The sequence below is a fragment of the Salvelinus namaycush genome, chromosome 30 (genome assembly GCF_016432855.1).
Source record: "Salvelinus namaycush isolate Seneca chromosome 30, SaNama_1.0, whole genome shotgun sequence".
Classification (NCBI taxonomy): domain Eukaryota; kingdom Metazoa; phylum Chordata; class Actinopteri; order Salmoniformes; family Salmonidae; genus Salvelinus; species Salvelinus namaycush.
In genome coordinates this window covers 20,480,243-20,497,117 of record NC_052336.1, presented here as the reverse complement: position 1 = coordinate 20,497,117, position 16,875 = coordinate 20,480,243, and the positions used below count along the sequence as shown (strand labels likewise).

At 43.3% G+C, this 16,875-nt stretch overlaps 1 protein-coding gene across 1 annotated transcript in view; it reads right to left on the bottom strand.

The window, feature by feature from the left end:
* The window catches only part of hcn4 (hyperpolarization activated cyclic nucleotide-gated potassium channel 4), an 88,414-nt gene that overhangs the window by 41,175 nt on the left and 30,364 nt on the right, over positions 1–16,875 (bottom strand). Inside the window, exon 2 of the mRNA XM_038969734.1 lies at positions 6,643–7,066. Coding sequence (XP_038825662.1) covers positions 6,643–7,066 — 424 coding nt within the window. The remainder of the gene's footprint in view (positions 1–6,642; positions 7,067–16,875) is intronic.

Genomic DNA, 16,875 nt, shown 5'->3' with positions numbered 1-16,875 from the left:
ACCTCCTCTCTGCCTCTCTCCTCTACAGCTGTGCTCCACTCCAAACACAATGAGGAGATATTGGTTTTTAAAGAGCCCACTCTCTTTCCAAACACAATAATGGTTATGGTAGCTGATACGAGGCAATATATTGTGATGTTGATTCTCCAGCTGGAACTAAATGGCATTCCATAACATTAAAGAGTTGTCAAAATCCCCATGTGTGTCAAATTAATAAATCATAAACTACCCAATCCAATCTCACACATGAGATTGAGATTTTTTTAATTTGTAAAATTGTTTTTCCAAGAGGGGAGTGTGAGCTCTCTGATATAGTGGATGCATTCGTAATGCATTTAAATGTAGACATTTCCTGCCCATTAAAAATGGATGATATAAAACATACATTGTTCAAGCCCACAGGATCACAGTCAAACAGCAAAACAGTGAATTAATTATCCGTTCACACTTCCCATCTGAGCATCTTATGTCACTAACATTACAATAGTCATGGAGCTAGTCAACGTGAAGTGTCAAACTGATAGAGCTAAGAAGGTCGCTTATTCTATATATATTGCTCTATTTGAATAGGGAAGCTACATAGGTGAGATGCTAATACCTGTCCATGACTACTAGTGCTGTACAAAGAAAACTCTACTGTCAAATCCCTGTAACTGTTGAAGTTCCATCCCGCTGGGCACACACTGGTTGAATCAACGTTGTTTTCACATGACGATGAACCAACGTGGAATAGACGTTGAATTGACGTCTGTGCCGAGTGGGATGTGCCCTTAAAATACTTTTGAACTTCTGTACTGAATGGAGAATAAAGCTCTCCTGACTTGTTCAGAATAATGCAATGCAAATCTCCAGATAGTACTGGCAAATGAGACAGAGAAAGAGAGCAGGGGCTTTAAATAGTGCATTTCAGTTGGGGGGTGGTGATTCCTAGCTATATATCTTCCTAGCCTATATCTTCTCTCAGCCTTAACTCAATTACCCCAAAAATATTCCCATTCCCACTAAATGGAAAAACAACCTGTTCGATATACTTTGGGGGACAAAAAAAACAAATTGCTCTGTTGCTAACCCCTGTCCTTCACCAATTAGACCCTGCCTAATTGCCAAGTGTTCATTAGAGATGTACAGGGGAGGGGCTGGACACTGTGCACCATGCACTCACTGTCATTTGCTTCTAAAGCCATTTGGGGCTGCTGGCATGTCATAACATGCAGCTTAGCCACACACAGACGCACACACGCACACGCGCACACACACACACGCACACGCACACACACACACACACACACACACACACACACACACACACACACACACACACACACACACACACACACACACACACACACACACACACACACACACACACACACACACACACACACACACACACACACACACACACACACACACACGCTGCATTGTAGAGTACAACACATTAAAGGGATGATGGATGGCTGGCCTCTTTGTTTTAATTGATAGGGACATAGAATAATCCTGGCTGCATGACTATCCGGCTAAACAACAGAGCCATGAATGACGAGGGCACCCAGACAATCCAGAAAGGCATCTTAAGGGCAGGGGTTCTGACATTGGCAGCCACGTTACTCTAACACGTAACCTCATCAGTGCTCTCAATGGAGAGAGCTATGGACGAGCTCTACTCTGTTTGAAACCAAGGCTTTTATCACCTAGGTGACCTTCAGTGCCCCTTACATTACTACGGTTAATAGCTAGGGAATGTCTTCAACAGAACTAATGACATATCGAACTGTTATGTGTCTGTGTTGTGGTCAAGATGAATAAGAAAAACATTCCATCTAATGCACACTGCATATTCACATGTGCATCATCGTTATCTTCTCAACAAATCGTAAATGTGGAAGGATCATTGGTGCTTTGTTTCTTTTAGATTTAAAGAAAGCTAAATTGTCCGAGACGTTACAGTGGAAAAAAACAGAACCCAGTCCAGAAACACAGACATGCCCAGACAAGACATCCATTTGATCAATAGGGAGACACCTGATCGTGTCAGGAAGCTATCTGGGACACACAGGAAGTCACAGTCACAGCTGCATAGTCATCTCAGACAGATGGAGGGAGAGAAGAGCGTGGTCCAGGTGAGAGAGAGAGAGAGAGAGCGAGAGAGAAAGAGAATAGATGCATATGTCTGTGAGTGAGACACAGTCAATGTAATGCTATGCTGTGGCATCTGGTGTTTGCCGTCCAGGCTGCTAATGATGATGAATGTCTGGCATCATGTGTCGACCACCAAATCCAAGAAAAATCCTATTGTTTCACTGATGCCACTTTCACATTGCCACCCACCCCCCTTTTCTGATTTTAGTTCAACATTGGGCTGGATTTCAGTATAAAAGGACAACATGGGCTACACAGTAAAATGCCCTGACAAAATGCCAGACCCTCATCCACACTGTAATGGTAGACAAGGGAGTTGTGTAGATAAAGAAATGGGGGCGACAGAGAGAGAGAGAGAGAGAGAGAGAGAGAGAGAGAAGACGACATGGGGCACTCTTTCATCAGCTGTCTATACAAGCCTTGGCCTGGAGGGCTTTTGAGGAAGCCAGAGAATGCTTTCATTCAGCTTCCTACCGAGAAGCATCGATGGGTGCGTGCCGGATTACACATTTTAATGTAGAAGTCTTCTAAGGGGCCCTGCTGCGGGTATTAATATCACACAAGGCACATTCACAGACAGTCTTGAGGACCTGTCACTCTTGCTGGCAAGCCTCATTGTGCACTCAATAATACCCCATTAAACCTTTTCTTCTTTCTTATCTGTGAAAGAGCAGTCCTTGGCCAAGGTACGGGTCACCAAGTGGAGGACTGATTGGCTGATTTGCATTATTTACATATTTTGTGTGTGCTGATTTATTGGGTGGAATCTCTCTCTCTCTCTCTCTCTCTCTCTCTCTCTCTCTCTCTCTCTCTCTCTCTCTCTCTCTCCTCTCCTCTCCTCTCCTCTCCTCTCCCCTCCCCTCCCCTCCCCTCCCCTCCCTCGCGGCGTGCCTGCCTGGCGACCACGTGGCTCACTCTTATCAAAGCACCTTGGGATTTCTTTCTGTGGCATATCGGATCATTCCCCCCCTCCATCCTGCACACAGCCAGTTGGGCAGAAAAGCCATCCATCTTAACAATCCCAGATGCCAATATTAATAGGAAGATGGACTCCCTGCCTCCATGCACTAAACAAACACAGATGGTAGTGCTCCAAAGCTCCTGACACCAAGTTCAAAGCACTGTGGAATTGTTTGCCATGTTGAAAATGATCCACCGCCGCCCACTAATGTTATTCTTGTTAACTCTAAGTCGGAAAAGTATTTAAGGATGTTCTTTCTCTCTTTCTGCGAAATTAAGTGCAGCTAAGTGCTGACTGAGATAAAAAATCCAAATCTGGGACTTGATGCTTTGGCTTTTATACTATTTCCACATAAGGCCGTTGACAATTCTGGCTTTTAAACTATTTCCTCATCAATGCCCCAAATGCCTCTGCATCCCTGCTAAAAGCAGCAAGCGGGGGGATGGTGATGTTGAAGACATCTGGCATGGGAGCCACTCTCGCAAATTAGTCATTAGTGCATTCGTTTGAGTTTGATTCAATAACATGTTGACTAATTTAATTCAAGTCACTGGGTTTGTCTATAGGAGACAACTCCGATGAGGAGGATATTCGGCCAGCGTCTTATTTTTATCCCAATGAAATATGACAATGAGTACAGCCCAGCTGTCTAGACAGGGAGAGATGGGGATAGGAGGACAGACAGGAGAGATGCCTGGGCACTGATTGCAGCCTCCTCCCTTTGATATGATGGATATCTGCACACCACTTAGAATATCATTATCTATGACAATGTTATCGCACCCCCCCACACACACACACACACAACCATCAACCACCGCCTGTCTGTCAGCTGTAAAACGCTGTAGTTCACTGAGCCCTCTCGGCGATTACGTCTTGGAATGGAATCTTTGATCAATGTTTTTATTCTGTAAACGTTTATTATTGGTTAGTTAATGTTGTGTGGTTTAACAGATAGCTGTTTCAAATTTGAGATGCTGATTTGATAGGATGGGAAGTCCTTTGTGCCATGCAACAAAGGGTCATAGTTGACTACGGGGCACCAATCAAGACTTGAGATACTGCCCCTAAACACATGTTACAGTAGCAAGTCATGTAAGCACACAGGCACACGCACACACAGAAAATAAAGCACCTGACATCTCCACAGCCAGGGGGTTCATTTAACCCTTAATGTCAGGGTATGTGTGGGCCTGGATGTTAGAATATCAGCTGTGATTAGAGGAGACTAGGGGCTGAGCTGTTCTGTTGACTGTGACAGTGCTACAGGGAGCTGCCTTGCGGAGGCATTTGTCTTCTGTTCACTATGACAGGTGAGAACATGAAGCCTTCCTTCACTCAGCAGGTCAGAGGGCATCAGACGTCTCCAGGACCAACTATGACAGAGCAACGAGCAATGTCGCTGTGCTGAGGGAAGCAACGGAGTCAACAACATCAAAGACCTTGCAAGTTAAACAGGAAGTACTGTATTTCCTATGGCGCTGAGGATTGCTCTTCAGCTACCAGCAATTTAAGAAGACATATTATTCGAAAAGCTCAAATGGTGATGTAGTTTTAAAAATATGACGTAAATTGAAATGTAGTCGCCATTACGAAAAAGTAAAAAAGTCAGTCAGGTGGTGAGATGTGGTCGACAGGTTATTCGGGGGTGCCAGATGACATTTCTGTGGGGTTACCACTGTAGTGTTCCAGCACTGAGGCAGAGCTGGCCTTTGGCAGAGCCTGCCTACCCAGCGCCGATCAGCACGCCTCGCGCACACACACACATATACACACACACATACAAATAGAATCTGCCTCTGTGTTGGCTAGCCCCTCATATCAGCCCCAGTTCCCAGTTCACATGAAGACATAAAGACAAATGGGTTTGATGGTGATGAGATTCATTTACTAGCAATGCTGCCTCTTTGATGTATACTTGACAACCTGAGTGGTGCCTCAAACTGTCTGTGGATGTGGTTGAAAGGCCCCTTTTAAAACCCCCTGGGTATGGTGTGGTTTAGTGTTGTGGTCTGTTTGGCAATCAGCCAGCTATTCAAACTCCCCCCATTGTTCATGCAGAGTAAAACTCTCAGGTGAACACACCCAGCAGGGATTTGAAGGCATTTTACAACAACTGTGAAAGAGAGCGCCTCAGTTGGTTTTGAGAGCTGAATAGAGCCGTGATCAAAAAACATTATAGAGGTGGACACAATCATTCTGTCTAAGTGGTACTGTAGAAGAGAGAAGGAGAGGGAACCTGTCCTGACAAACATTTCAATGGTACAAACAATACTCCACACTGAAGGATGAGACTAAAAACAAACAAAATATAACTATTGTAAAATATACTGTGTCAGTAAAATGTATATAGTGTGTATAAGCTGGAAGTAGAAGCCTAAGTGTTATTGTCCATTAGTTTACTCCAATTAGGGGAGGGGTGGAGGGTTAGGGGTAAATAATAAAGGAAAATATATTTGAAAAAATATATATGGGCGATTGGAAATGATGCAGACAATTACATTGTTAGATTGTGGCTTCTATCTGCAATATTAAAATAAAAAATAAACAATGCTCCACAATCTTTGAAAAAATTGTGCTATCTAGTCCCTAAAAGGATTCTTCGCCTGTCCCCATAGGATAAACCTTTGAAGAACCCTTTTGGGTTTCAGGCAGAACCCTATTAGGTTCATTGTAGCCCAGAGGGTTCTAAATGGAACCCAAAAGAGTTCTACTTGGAACCAAAAAGGGTTCTCCTATGGGGACAGCCGAATAACCCTTTTTCTAAGAGTGCATGACAAGGCTTCAAATAGAGTAATAATGTGCAGTTTAGACAAATACAATGTTTGTAAATGCTAGAGCATGAATGGCAGTGGTTGGGCCCCATCTGTTGGCTGCTATGTAAATTCACTGTGGCGGTGCCTGGGTCTGTATGCGCCCTGCTTTCCTGGTGGTGAAGGAGTGTCTCTGTCTCCTTAGTGACTGACTGAGTGAATGCATCTCCTGCTGGGCTCTGCTGCTTCACTTTGCACCTCTTACTTCTGGGACAGTGCTCAAGGATACACCCAGGGAGGGACGGGAACATTTCTAATTATTACGGCAATTATAATCATCCCTGTATTTTCAGCAGCAGCAGAGGCTCTCTCTCTCTCTCTCTCTCTAGACTCCCTTCGTCAGCCGGGTAGATAGACTGCTGCTGCACAGAACAGTAATCAACGTTTCTCTCTTCATCATCTCACTGGTGGATGAGGTAAAGCAAAAAGCATCTTCACCTTGCCTCACTAGTGGATCTAATCAGACACAGCTAGCTAGAGTAGCTTCCTCTAGCCCAACCCCAGGGGAAAGGTAACACATTATGGATCTCAGTAAACAATGTTATCTCTCTCTGAGGAGCTATACTCTATAGAGGACAGTCGACTGTGGTAAAGACGGTCCGTGTTCATGTGTAGGTATTCTGTGTTTGGTAGATATACTATGGATTATAATAATCTCCCCTCTCTCACGCGCACATATTGTACGTACGAACACAACACACAAACACACACCCTCCTACAGTACCCTACCTCCTCCCACTGGTGGATGTATCTGATGAGCCTGGACAGCCTGAGCAGTCTGAGCAGGCTGAGGATCTTGGTGAAGCGGACGATCCTCAGCGCCCGGGCCGTCTTGTAGAAGTCGGAGTCGATGCGCGTCTCCACGATGAGGAAGATGTAGTCCACAGGTATGGAGGAGATGAAGTCCACCACGAACCAGCTCCTCAGGTACTTGATCTTGATCTGTTGTGGGTCCAGGATGATCTCGGTGTTGTCCTCCTTGACGATGCCCGTGCGGAAGTTGAGCACCAGGTCCATGAGGAAGAAGGTGTCTGAGATCACGTTGAAGATGATCCAGGGGGGCGTGTGTTCGTCTTTGAAGAAGGTGATGCCCACCGGGATGACGATCAGGTTCCCCACCATCAGCAGCAGCATGGTCAGGTCCCAGTAGAACCTAGAACAGGAGGAACCACAGAGAGCTTAGAGCTTGGGAGAGAACATGAGGAACCACAGATGGCTTAGAACCTGGGGGAGAACAGGAAGAACCACATAGGGATGTTGATCAGGTTCCCCACAATCAGTAGCAGTATAGTCAACTCCAGCAGCACCTGGGAGAGACAGGAATTGGGGCGAGAGGATTTAGGAGAAAAGAAGATCAACAGCTACCTCTCCCTGAGAAGAACCGCTACCACTGATCACAATAAATGTACATAAGCTACAGCAGCTAACTTGGATGAGCGGTTCGTTTTAAACGATCACATAGACTGTACTGTACTGAACTGCTTTATACCGCCACTGACATTCAACATTTTCAATAATGAATGTGGTTTAGGATTGTGTACACTATGGCCATGTGTCTTGACCCGCCACTAAATCCTGTCTTTGAAGGCCTTTAAAAAAAAATGTTATATGAAATATTGAATTAAACTAACTGTTAAATCCCCGATACGGCCAGTTTGAACCTGTGTGACTCATGGCTGTCACAACATGTGCTCACATGTTATCCGACTGTGGCTCTCGTGAAGGAGTAATGGCCCACACACGCAGCCTAGCCTACATCTCCCAGTCCAACACAGTCTCACATTCAATTCGCGCATATATGTACAAAATGTATTTCAGCAGATTTCGTGCGTTTTTGTGCATTTTTGGGGTGTTTTGGGGTGGTTCAATTCGTTTGAAAATACACGAATTTCTGTGCTACTTAATTCGTGCGAAAAGACACAAATTTAACCAGTAGGTGACACACAAGCCGTTGCAACAACCATGTAGACGCGATAATTTGTATTTCATTTTTGTTCTTCTTAATGGCTAATTCAACGTCATGAATATACAGAAATGTTGTCTTTGTTTAACCATGTTTTAAAATGTGTCGTTGTATGCCTATATGTACTGTTTTAGACTTGCTGAACAGAATTTTTGAGAAAAGACGCACATTTACCTGCGACTTAATTCGTGGGAAATATTGTTTTATTAATGCCAATGCTGTTTTCTGTGCTTGATTTCGCTTAATACTTTGGATACTGGTGCACTTGTAATCAGAACGCCTTTTTGTCATGTAGGCAACCATACACGATTTTCTTCATAACCCATTTCATATTTCGTGGAGCCTAAATTACACAATTTTCTTCATAATGCATGTATTACATGTTAATGTAAAATAATGAATTATGTTGGCTTACACTTATGGCCTTTCCAAGGCCTTTCCATACCTTAAGGGAACATTTTAGCACTCGCCATATGGTTAGTGAGAAACGCCACATTGCAAATGTAAGGTCCCTTACTAGACGTCCTGCAACGTTTCTAAAATTCGCGGACGGCGTCGGGCCGTGCGCGGGGGAGAGATCTTTCAGGAAGTCATCAAACTAAATCTCTCGGACGTTCGGTTTCCGTTTTATAAAAATAACACATTTTGGTCATTTTTCCGCAGTCTAGGAAATTCCCACCAGAGGGAAAATAAATAATATTGCAAATGCACAAGCACATTGCAAATGCATGTGGCCTTTTCTCCTAAACGGAAAATATTTCGAAGACGTAATGGACAGTTGGCCCCAAACAAGATGGCGTCGAGGCCTCAACGCTTTTTGAGTTATGGCCATTTTTCTGGGATTAAAGGTCAAAAACGTAAAGTAGGGTGCTAATTTGACCGCTTCACGTCAAAGTACATAAGCATACGGTGTCAGGAAAAAAAGAACCAGCCATTTATCTATCGTAATTTAAGAGAAATCGTACATTGACAAATTGGTCATGTTCACAAAAAGGAGTAAAAAAAAAAAAAAAGTTACAGATCCAGTTGCAGTGTGTTCAGACGAACATTTTTTAAGTGGGTCTCGAAGCTCTGCCACTGCATCGCAGTGCTAGCTGCGCCACCAGAGTCTCTGGGTTCGCGCCCAGGCTCTGCCGCAGCCGGCCGCGACCGGGAGGTCCGTTGGCCTAGCGTCGTCCGGGTTAGGGAGGGTTTGGCCGGTAGGGATATCCTTGTCTCATCGCGCTCCAGCGACTCCTGTGGCGGGCCGGGGGCAGTGCGCGCTAGCCAAGGGGGCCATGTGCACGGTGTTTCCTCCGACACATTGGTGCGGCTGGCTTCCGGGTTGGAGGCGCGCTGTGTTAAGAAGCAGTGCGGCTTGGTTGGGTTGTGCTTCGGAGGACGCGTGGCTTTCGACCTTCGTCTCTCCTGAGCCCATACAGGAGTTGTAGCGATGAGACAAGATAGTAATTACTAGCGATTGGATACCACGAAGAAAAGGGGATAAAAGGATGGAGTGAAAAAGTACGGTGCTTAAAGACACACAAAGCCTGCAATGGCATTGCCATTATCTCCAGGACGTGCCGAGTTCAACGAGATGCCCCGCTTGACCGTAGCTAGCTCGGTCTGAGTGCAGCGACAGGGACAAGAAGAAGGACCCAAATGACCCTTTGACCTCAATTTCATAGTTTTTTGCTTTTGGGAGACAGAGAGAGAACCGTTAAGGTTAGAAGCACAATTTGACCTCAGGAACGTTCCTAAGGTCCTCCCGATCTGTGCAAGCCTAACATTGACCGTGTGGCATTAACCCTTAATAGTTAAAAGAAGGTGTTTACATCAAACAGTTTACAATGACATGTCTCCCCATAGGAATACATTGCCTGCTCCCCTAAATTCAACCTGAAGCCTATGTGGGTTAATAATGCCTTATGAACCTGTCTTCGATGACAATCCATCAGGCCACTGTGAGGTCTACCTGTGTCGATTCTAAGCTTCCTGGAGCAACCGGAAGTGGTTAAATCACCCTAAAAGTGTTTGCCATACCCAACCTGCAGTTTGAGAGAAATAGTGCATTCAACCCTATGTAAATCAGTCCATTTTTAACGTATAGACTTAAAATTCAGGATTCTGTAAAAGCCCACTCCAATGAGGATATGTGTTTACTTTCAGCTTCCTGTGCCAACCGGAAGTGCCATAATTGGTGTCAAAAGGGCTGTTTCGAAGGGTTAAAAAAGTCAAATCTTTCCAAAACTTAATATATGTGAATAGGCAACCCTCATGAACTGTAAATCAGTCATTCATCCCATCAGATTTCAAGGAAAAATTTACACACCCACACAGAAAGGATGGAGTGACACACTGAGGGGCTTAGAGGCAGACAGTGCCTGCAATAGTTACTTTTGTTTGAACTTTTAAAGAACCGTCAGACCTAGAGTTCTGAAACTTTACAAACCTGTTCTAGAGCTCAGGTCGATTAAGCACGGTGAGTTATGTGGCTCTAGAAGGTTCTCGGACCGATAAAAAGCCTCGGTGCATTTGCATTGACTTCAATTCATTTTGAGCATTACAAAATGGTGACATTTAGAAAAGTCCCAGAGTTGCAAGACTAGGTGCATTGAAACCGGCTCGGCTCATAGAGACGGACCCCGACATTTCTGTCCGATAGCTCATTCAAGGACCCCGTAGCAAGGCATGGAAAAAAGTGGAATTTCAGCACCAATTAAGGTTTTGCTCGGGCACCGAATGACCTATCGAGCCGAAACTTGGGATTCGAGGTCGCCTCACATAGGGCTAAACATAATGTGAAAACTGGACCCGCAGCTAGAACATAACTACGTATTATTTGTTTTATTATGGTTTAAATGGAAGGCGCTGTGAATTTTGGGCCTGCTCTGAAATATGTGATAGTTGGCTTCTAAACGAGTTGGAAAAAGTGAGTTTGGAGTCAGATGGTATCAGTTTGGTGTCTGAAAATATCTAATTAGCTGATGGACACTGACTTGCTAGTTGACTTTTGTGCATTTGCAATATGTTTCAACAGTGAAAAACCACCAAAATAGCATTCTGAAATCACCACTAAAAATGACATCACCATAGCCGTGCCGAGTTCAACGAGATGCCCCGCTTGACCGTAGCTTGCTCGGTCTGAGCGCAGCGACAGTGACAAGAAGATGACCCTTGACCTACATTTCAAGTCTTTTGCTTTTGGGAGACAGAGAGAGAACTGTTAAGGTTTAGAAGCACAATTTGACCTCAGGAACGTTCCTAAGGTCTCTGTGCAAGCCTAACATTGACCGTGTGGCATTAACCCTTAACAGTTAAAAGAAGGTGTTTACGTCAAACAGTTTACAATGACATCTCACCCCATAGGAACACATTGCCTGCACCCCTAAATTCAACCTGAAGCCTATGTGGGTTATGAATGTCTTATGAACCTGTCTTCAATGACAATCCATCAAGCCACTATGAGGTCTACCTGTGTTGATTCTAAGCTTCCTGGAGCAACCGGAAGTGATAAAATCACCCTAAAAGTGTTTTGCCATACCCAACCAGCAGTTTGTGATATATAGTGCATTCAACCCTGTGTAAATCAGTCAGTTCTTAACGTATAGACTTAAAACTCAGGATTCTGTAAAAGCATACCCCGATCAGGATATGTATTTACTTATAGCTTCCTGTGCCAACCGGAAGTGCCTTAAAATGGGGTCATAGGTGCTGTTTCGAAGGTTTAAAAAAGTCAGATCTTTCCAAAACTTTAAATGTGTGAATCGGTCAACCCTCATGAACTGTAAATCAGTAATTTCGCTAAACAGATGTCAAAGAAAAGCTCTCTCACACACACACACACACACACACACACACACACACACACACACACACACACACACACACACACACACACACACACACACACACACACACACACACACACACACACACAGCAAGGATGGAGTGAAAAAGTATGGTGCTTAAAGACACACAGAGCCTTAAATGCTTTTAGGGGGGATCCAGACTTCCATACCCGCTCTGGGAGCGCTATACTACCGCCCCAAATCAATGGGTGCTGGCCTGAGTGATTTATGGAGGTTTTCAAAAAATATTCTGTTTTTTCTTCTGGAAAATATTTTAGGTTTTTTCTTCTCGAGTCAATGGCCTGAGTGATTTATGGAGGTTTTCAAAAAATATTCTAAGTCCAAACTTTTCATGCACCTGGTATTTTTTTGGGGTTACCAGGCGTCATTTTTCAAAACGGTTGAAATTGCTTTTAGGGGGCATCCAGAGTGTCACATGACCGGATGAGGTAACTATTCTTGTTCTTGTAACTTTCCGGTAGGCTAGAAGCTTTCCGGTGTTTTGCTGCTCGACACAGGTCGACGCAGGTATTGCACTTGATTTATCGTTATTGTTATTGTAACCGTAGGTGCAGCCAAGTGGAAATACGAAAGCTTTCTAGCTATTTCGCACTGACGGTAATTTGAACACAAGAACGTTTCTAGTGAAAAGGTGCTTACACTCAGAGCCATGTATTTACACTCAGCCACCCTAGCCTTATTACGGGTTAACGTTTTGGTAATTTTGGTTGGCCAACAAAATGTAAGACTACAATGACTGCATACGTTTCCCCAAATGTTATACGAAAAAAAAATGTTTTGTTATTGATGGACAATGGCAAGGCTGCCATTGTATTTTCAGTTACATTCTGTTCAATAAAAATGGTTTACACGTTTATTTTTTAAGAAATACATGGAACTACAACCGAATAAAACACCATTAACCATCATGCATTGCTTACATTCATTCTATCCTGAAAAGTCTGTTCAGAAAAAATCGAAAACAGTACATATAGGCATAAAACCACAATGTTTTAATAGGGATTAAATAAAGACAATATATATATAACCTCTTATGGTTAAATGGTTAAAAAAAGACAAAATATCTACATATTCATAACGTAAAATAAATAAATACAGGCGATCGCGTCTATGGTTGTTGCAACGGCTTGTGTGTCGCCTACTGGTTAAATTCGTGTCTTTTCGCACGAATTAAGTAGCACAGAAATTAGTGTATTTTCGCACGAATTAAGTAGCACAGAAATTCGTGTATTTTCAAACGAATTGAACCACCCCAAAAATGCACAAAAACGCACGAAATCTGCTGAAATACATTTTGTACATATATGCGCGAATTGAATGTGAGGCTGGGCTGCCCAGTCTGTCTTGATGCGTAACCTATTTGTCTCCTGCTTGTGGTTACTGGGCGCACATTTAAAAAGGTCAACGAGGGTTAAATGTCGATTACAAAGTGTTGGGTGACATTGTCCATCTTCCCAGTCGCAGTTTGGTTATAAATTACACTCTCCGCCCGCTTTGTAATTGAATCCAGATTGGTTGTGTTGTATAAATGTTGATATACAGTATCCTTGGTGCTCTATAGATGGTACAGAGGGAGCGCGTCACGCATTGTAAACTGGTTCTTGCGGGTAGGGCAGGATGATTTAACCACTCAAGTTTAACTGGACCCATAAAAATCCATCTCAGAGCAAAACCAATTTAAAGCAGAGACCCAGAAGAATGAAAAATATACTATTCACAATGTTGATAGTTGCTTTGCTGTGATGCCTCTCAGTGGAGATGAACATTCCAATTGCCTCTGAGATCACTGTGCTGCCTGTCTGTGGACACGTTACATTACTTTGAAATAAACATTCATTACAGAGATATTACACACACAGCTGTCTAAGACAGTTGAGCCATGGATTACGGTTTACAAAAATACACACACACACACCTGCGTGTGCACACATGCACACACACACACACTCACTCACACACACATGCACGCACACACTGACACACACTAAACGCCCTCTCGCTTACACACTGACACACGAAACAGTGGCAGTAATAGTATTTCTTCAAAGTAAAAGGGTATCCACGGTTTCAGTTTCTAGTCAAGCGGAGTTATATTTAGAAAGACGTTTCTGCCACTGTGTTTGCTCATGTTAAGATTTAAAGCCCAAGAGGACAAGACAAAACTTCAAAGGAAATAACATGTACACGGGTAATGACATTTACTCTTCGTATTCCCCATGTCAGGAAGAAGTATGTGAGTTGACATCATGAACACAAAACAGCTTGCTAACGGGCTGGAGGTGCACCAACGGCCCTTAATGTCGCTGCAATCACTATGTGCTAATATATCCATTTATTTTCGTGCCAACACCTGCTCATTGTCCTCGCCACTTTTCTGCCAGTTTCATGGTGACCTCAGAGGACTTGACTGTTAGTTTAAACTGGGTCGTGAAGAAACGAACACAGACATCAGGAAGTAGAAAAAGCCCAGCTGGCAGACTGTCTTGACTGTCTTGTCTGTTTGGACAGAGAGACAGAGAGACAGAGAGACAGAGAGACAGACAGAGAGAGAGAGAGAGAGAGAGAGAGAGAGAGAGAGAGAGAGAGATGGGAGGCTGAGAAGAGACAGGGGAAGGCTGTGGAGAGGCAGGGGAGGAGTGCTCCTCCACATGCTTACTGGGCTTCAGAGAGAGGGATGGAGGGGTATGTAAGCTACTGTCAGGATCCCCTGAGAGGGCCTGGGGCCAAGAGAGGAGACACACACCTGTGTGAACTCCACCTGTTCCCTTGGATAAAGTAATGGGGTATTTGTGGTCAACAGCCTTCCCAAGCCACTGGTCATGTACTGTACATACTATAGCCTACTACAGACATCAACCGTGTGTCTGTTCCCCGATACGTCATGTCTCTAAGTCTCCTCAATGTCAGAGATTCACAACCGTGGTCATGAAGGTTGTGACCCACGATGAAAATATTGTGGAACAAACAACCAGCTTTCCATCCAACCTTTTAATGCGAGGGTCGGATAAAACATTTCACGAGAGGATTGATGAAAACAGCAAATTTGTCGTTAAACGTTCCAAAACAAAACACGTTAGACAAGATGGGATCTTTTTGTGTCTGTAAAATTAATTATGCAAGAAATGGCGGTGGAAACGCCTTTATGCGCAAATATTGATTTAATTAATCAACTGGTGAGGATGATATGTTGTGTGGTCCTCCCACTACGACTCTGGAAAGCATGCAGTTTATTAAACTACAGATTAAATAAGTTATGAGGAACTTCACAGGGTGATTAATGTGCAAGGTGATGAGTTTGATGCTCCTTTCCAATAAATATTGAGGGTCTTATTCTGGTGTCATGATGATCGATGCTTGGCTGCCATTTGACAAATACAAATAATCTGTCTCTTTGTCCATAATAATCGCATCATGAAGTAGGCTATACCCGCACTGTATCTGTGACCTGTTGGCTAAAGCGTGCGAGCCAAGACCAGAGTGGGCACATTCGCTATATAACGCAATAGTTTTTTGTGGCAAAATCATCAGTAGAGTTGAAAATGCAATGAAAACACATTTCAATCAAGTTTTTGAAGCAGTACATGGAAATTTCACCGCAAAAGATATGTTTTATGTGCACTACGCCATCACGCACAGCGATTTATCCGCAACAAGTCAATTTGATGGAAACATCTCTGGTGGAAAAATGTGCATATTGTTTTATACAGACTTTAGAGTATTCACACTACCATCTGTCGCCAATTGGATGGAAATCTAGCTACTAACCAGGTTTCCATCCAACCTTTTTATGCGAGTAAGGTACATGCCGGATAAAAAAAATGAAAGACAGTGTCACGTTCCTGACCTGTTTTCTGTTGTTTGGTATGTGTTTAATTGGTCAGGGCGTGAGTTTTGGGTGGGTAGTCTATGTTATGTGTTTTCTATGTTGGGTTAATGGGTTGCCTGGTATGGCTCTCAATTAGAGGCAGGTGTTTGGCGTTTCCTCTGATTGAGAGTCATATTAAGGTAGGTTGTTTCACATTGTTTGTTGTGGGTGGTTGTCTTCCGTGTCAGTACATGTTACCACACGGGACTGTTTTCGGTTTGTCTGTTCCTGTTTGTGTGTTCTTCGTTTCATGTAAGTTCGTAAGTTTAGGTCTGTTTAGTTCGTTTTGTTATTTTGTTTTCTAAAGTGTTATTTTGTGTTTCGTCGTTTTGTCTAATAAATCATTATGTCCACATACCTCGCTGCGTGTTGGTCTGATCCATGCTCCTCCTCATCCGAGGAGGAGGAATATGACGACGATCGTTACAGACAGGCCTGATGGAAACAGCTAATTTGTCAGTAAACTTTCAAATGATGAAAAAACTAAAGACAAGGTGAGCTATTTTTGTGTTTGTAAAATGTATTATGTGAGAAATGCCTGTAGAAACGCCTTTATGCGCAAATATTGATATAATAACCATCATATCGAAGTAAACTTGGAGTCAAGTGATGATATGTTGTGTTGTCCTCCCACTACGACTCTGGAAAGCATACAGTTTATTAAACTACAGATTAAATAAGTTATGAGGAACTTCACAGGGTGGTGAAAGTGCGCAATGATCTTGATGCTCCTTTCCAATAAATATTGATGGTCTGATTCTGGTGACATGATGATTGATGCTTCGTTGCCGGTTTGACAAATAAAAATGATCTGGCTCTTGTCCATAATAATCTCATCATGTAGGCTAGGAACTGTTGACTAGAGTACATGTGGCAAGACCAGAGCGGGCACATTTGCTTTATAACAGACATTGTTTTTGTGACAAAACCATCGGTAGAGTTGAAAATGCTACGTGAATATAACTGCTAAAGTAATTTTTATGTGCACTACACCATTATGCACAACATTTTATCCGCAACAAGTCCATTTAGAAGGAAAGACATCTCTGGTGGGAAAATGCGCATATTGTTTTTATGCAGATTTTTTTAAATTCGCATGAAAATCTGTCGTCAATTGGATGGAAACCTACGCTATATATACAAAAGTATGTGAACACCCCTTGAAATTATTTCAGCCACACCCGTTGCTGACAGGTGTTTAAAATCGTGCACACAGCCATGCAATCTCCATAGACAAACATTGGCAGTAGAATGGCATTACTGAAGAGCTCAGTGACTTTCAA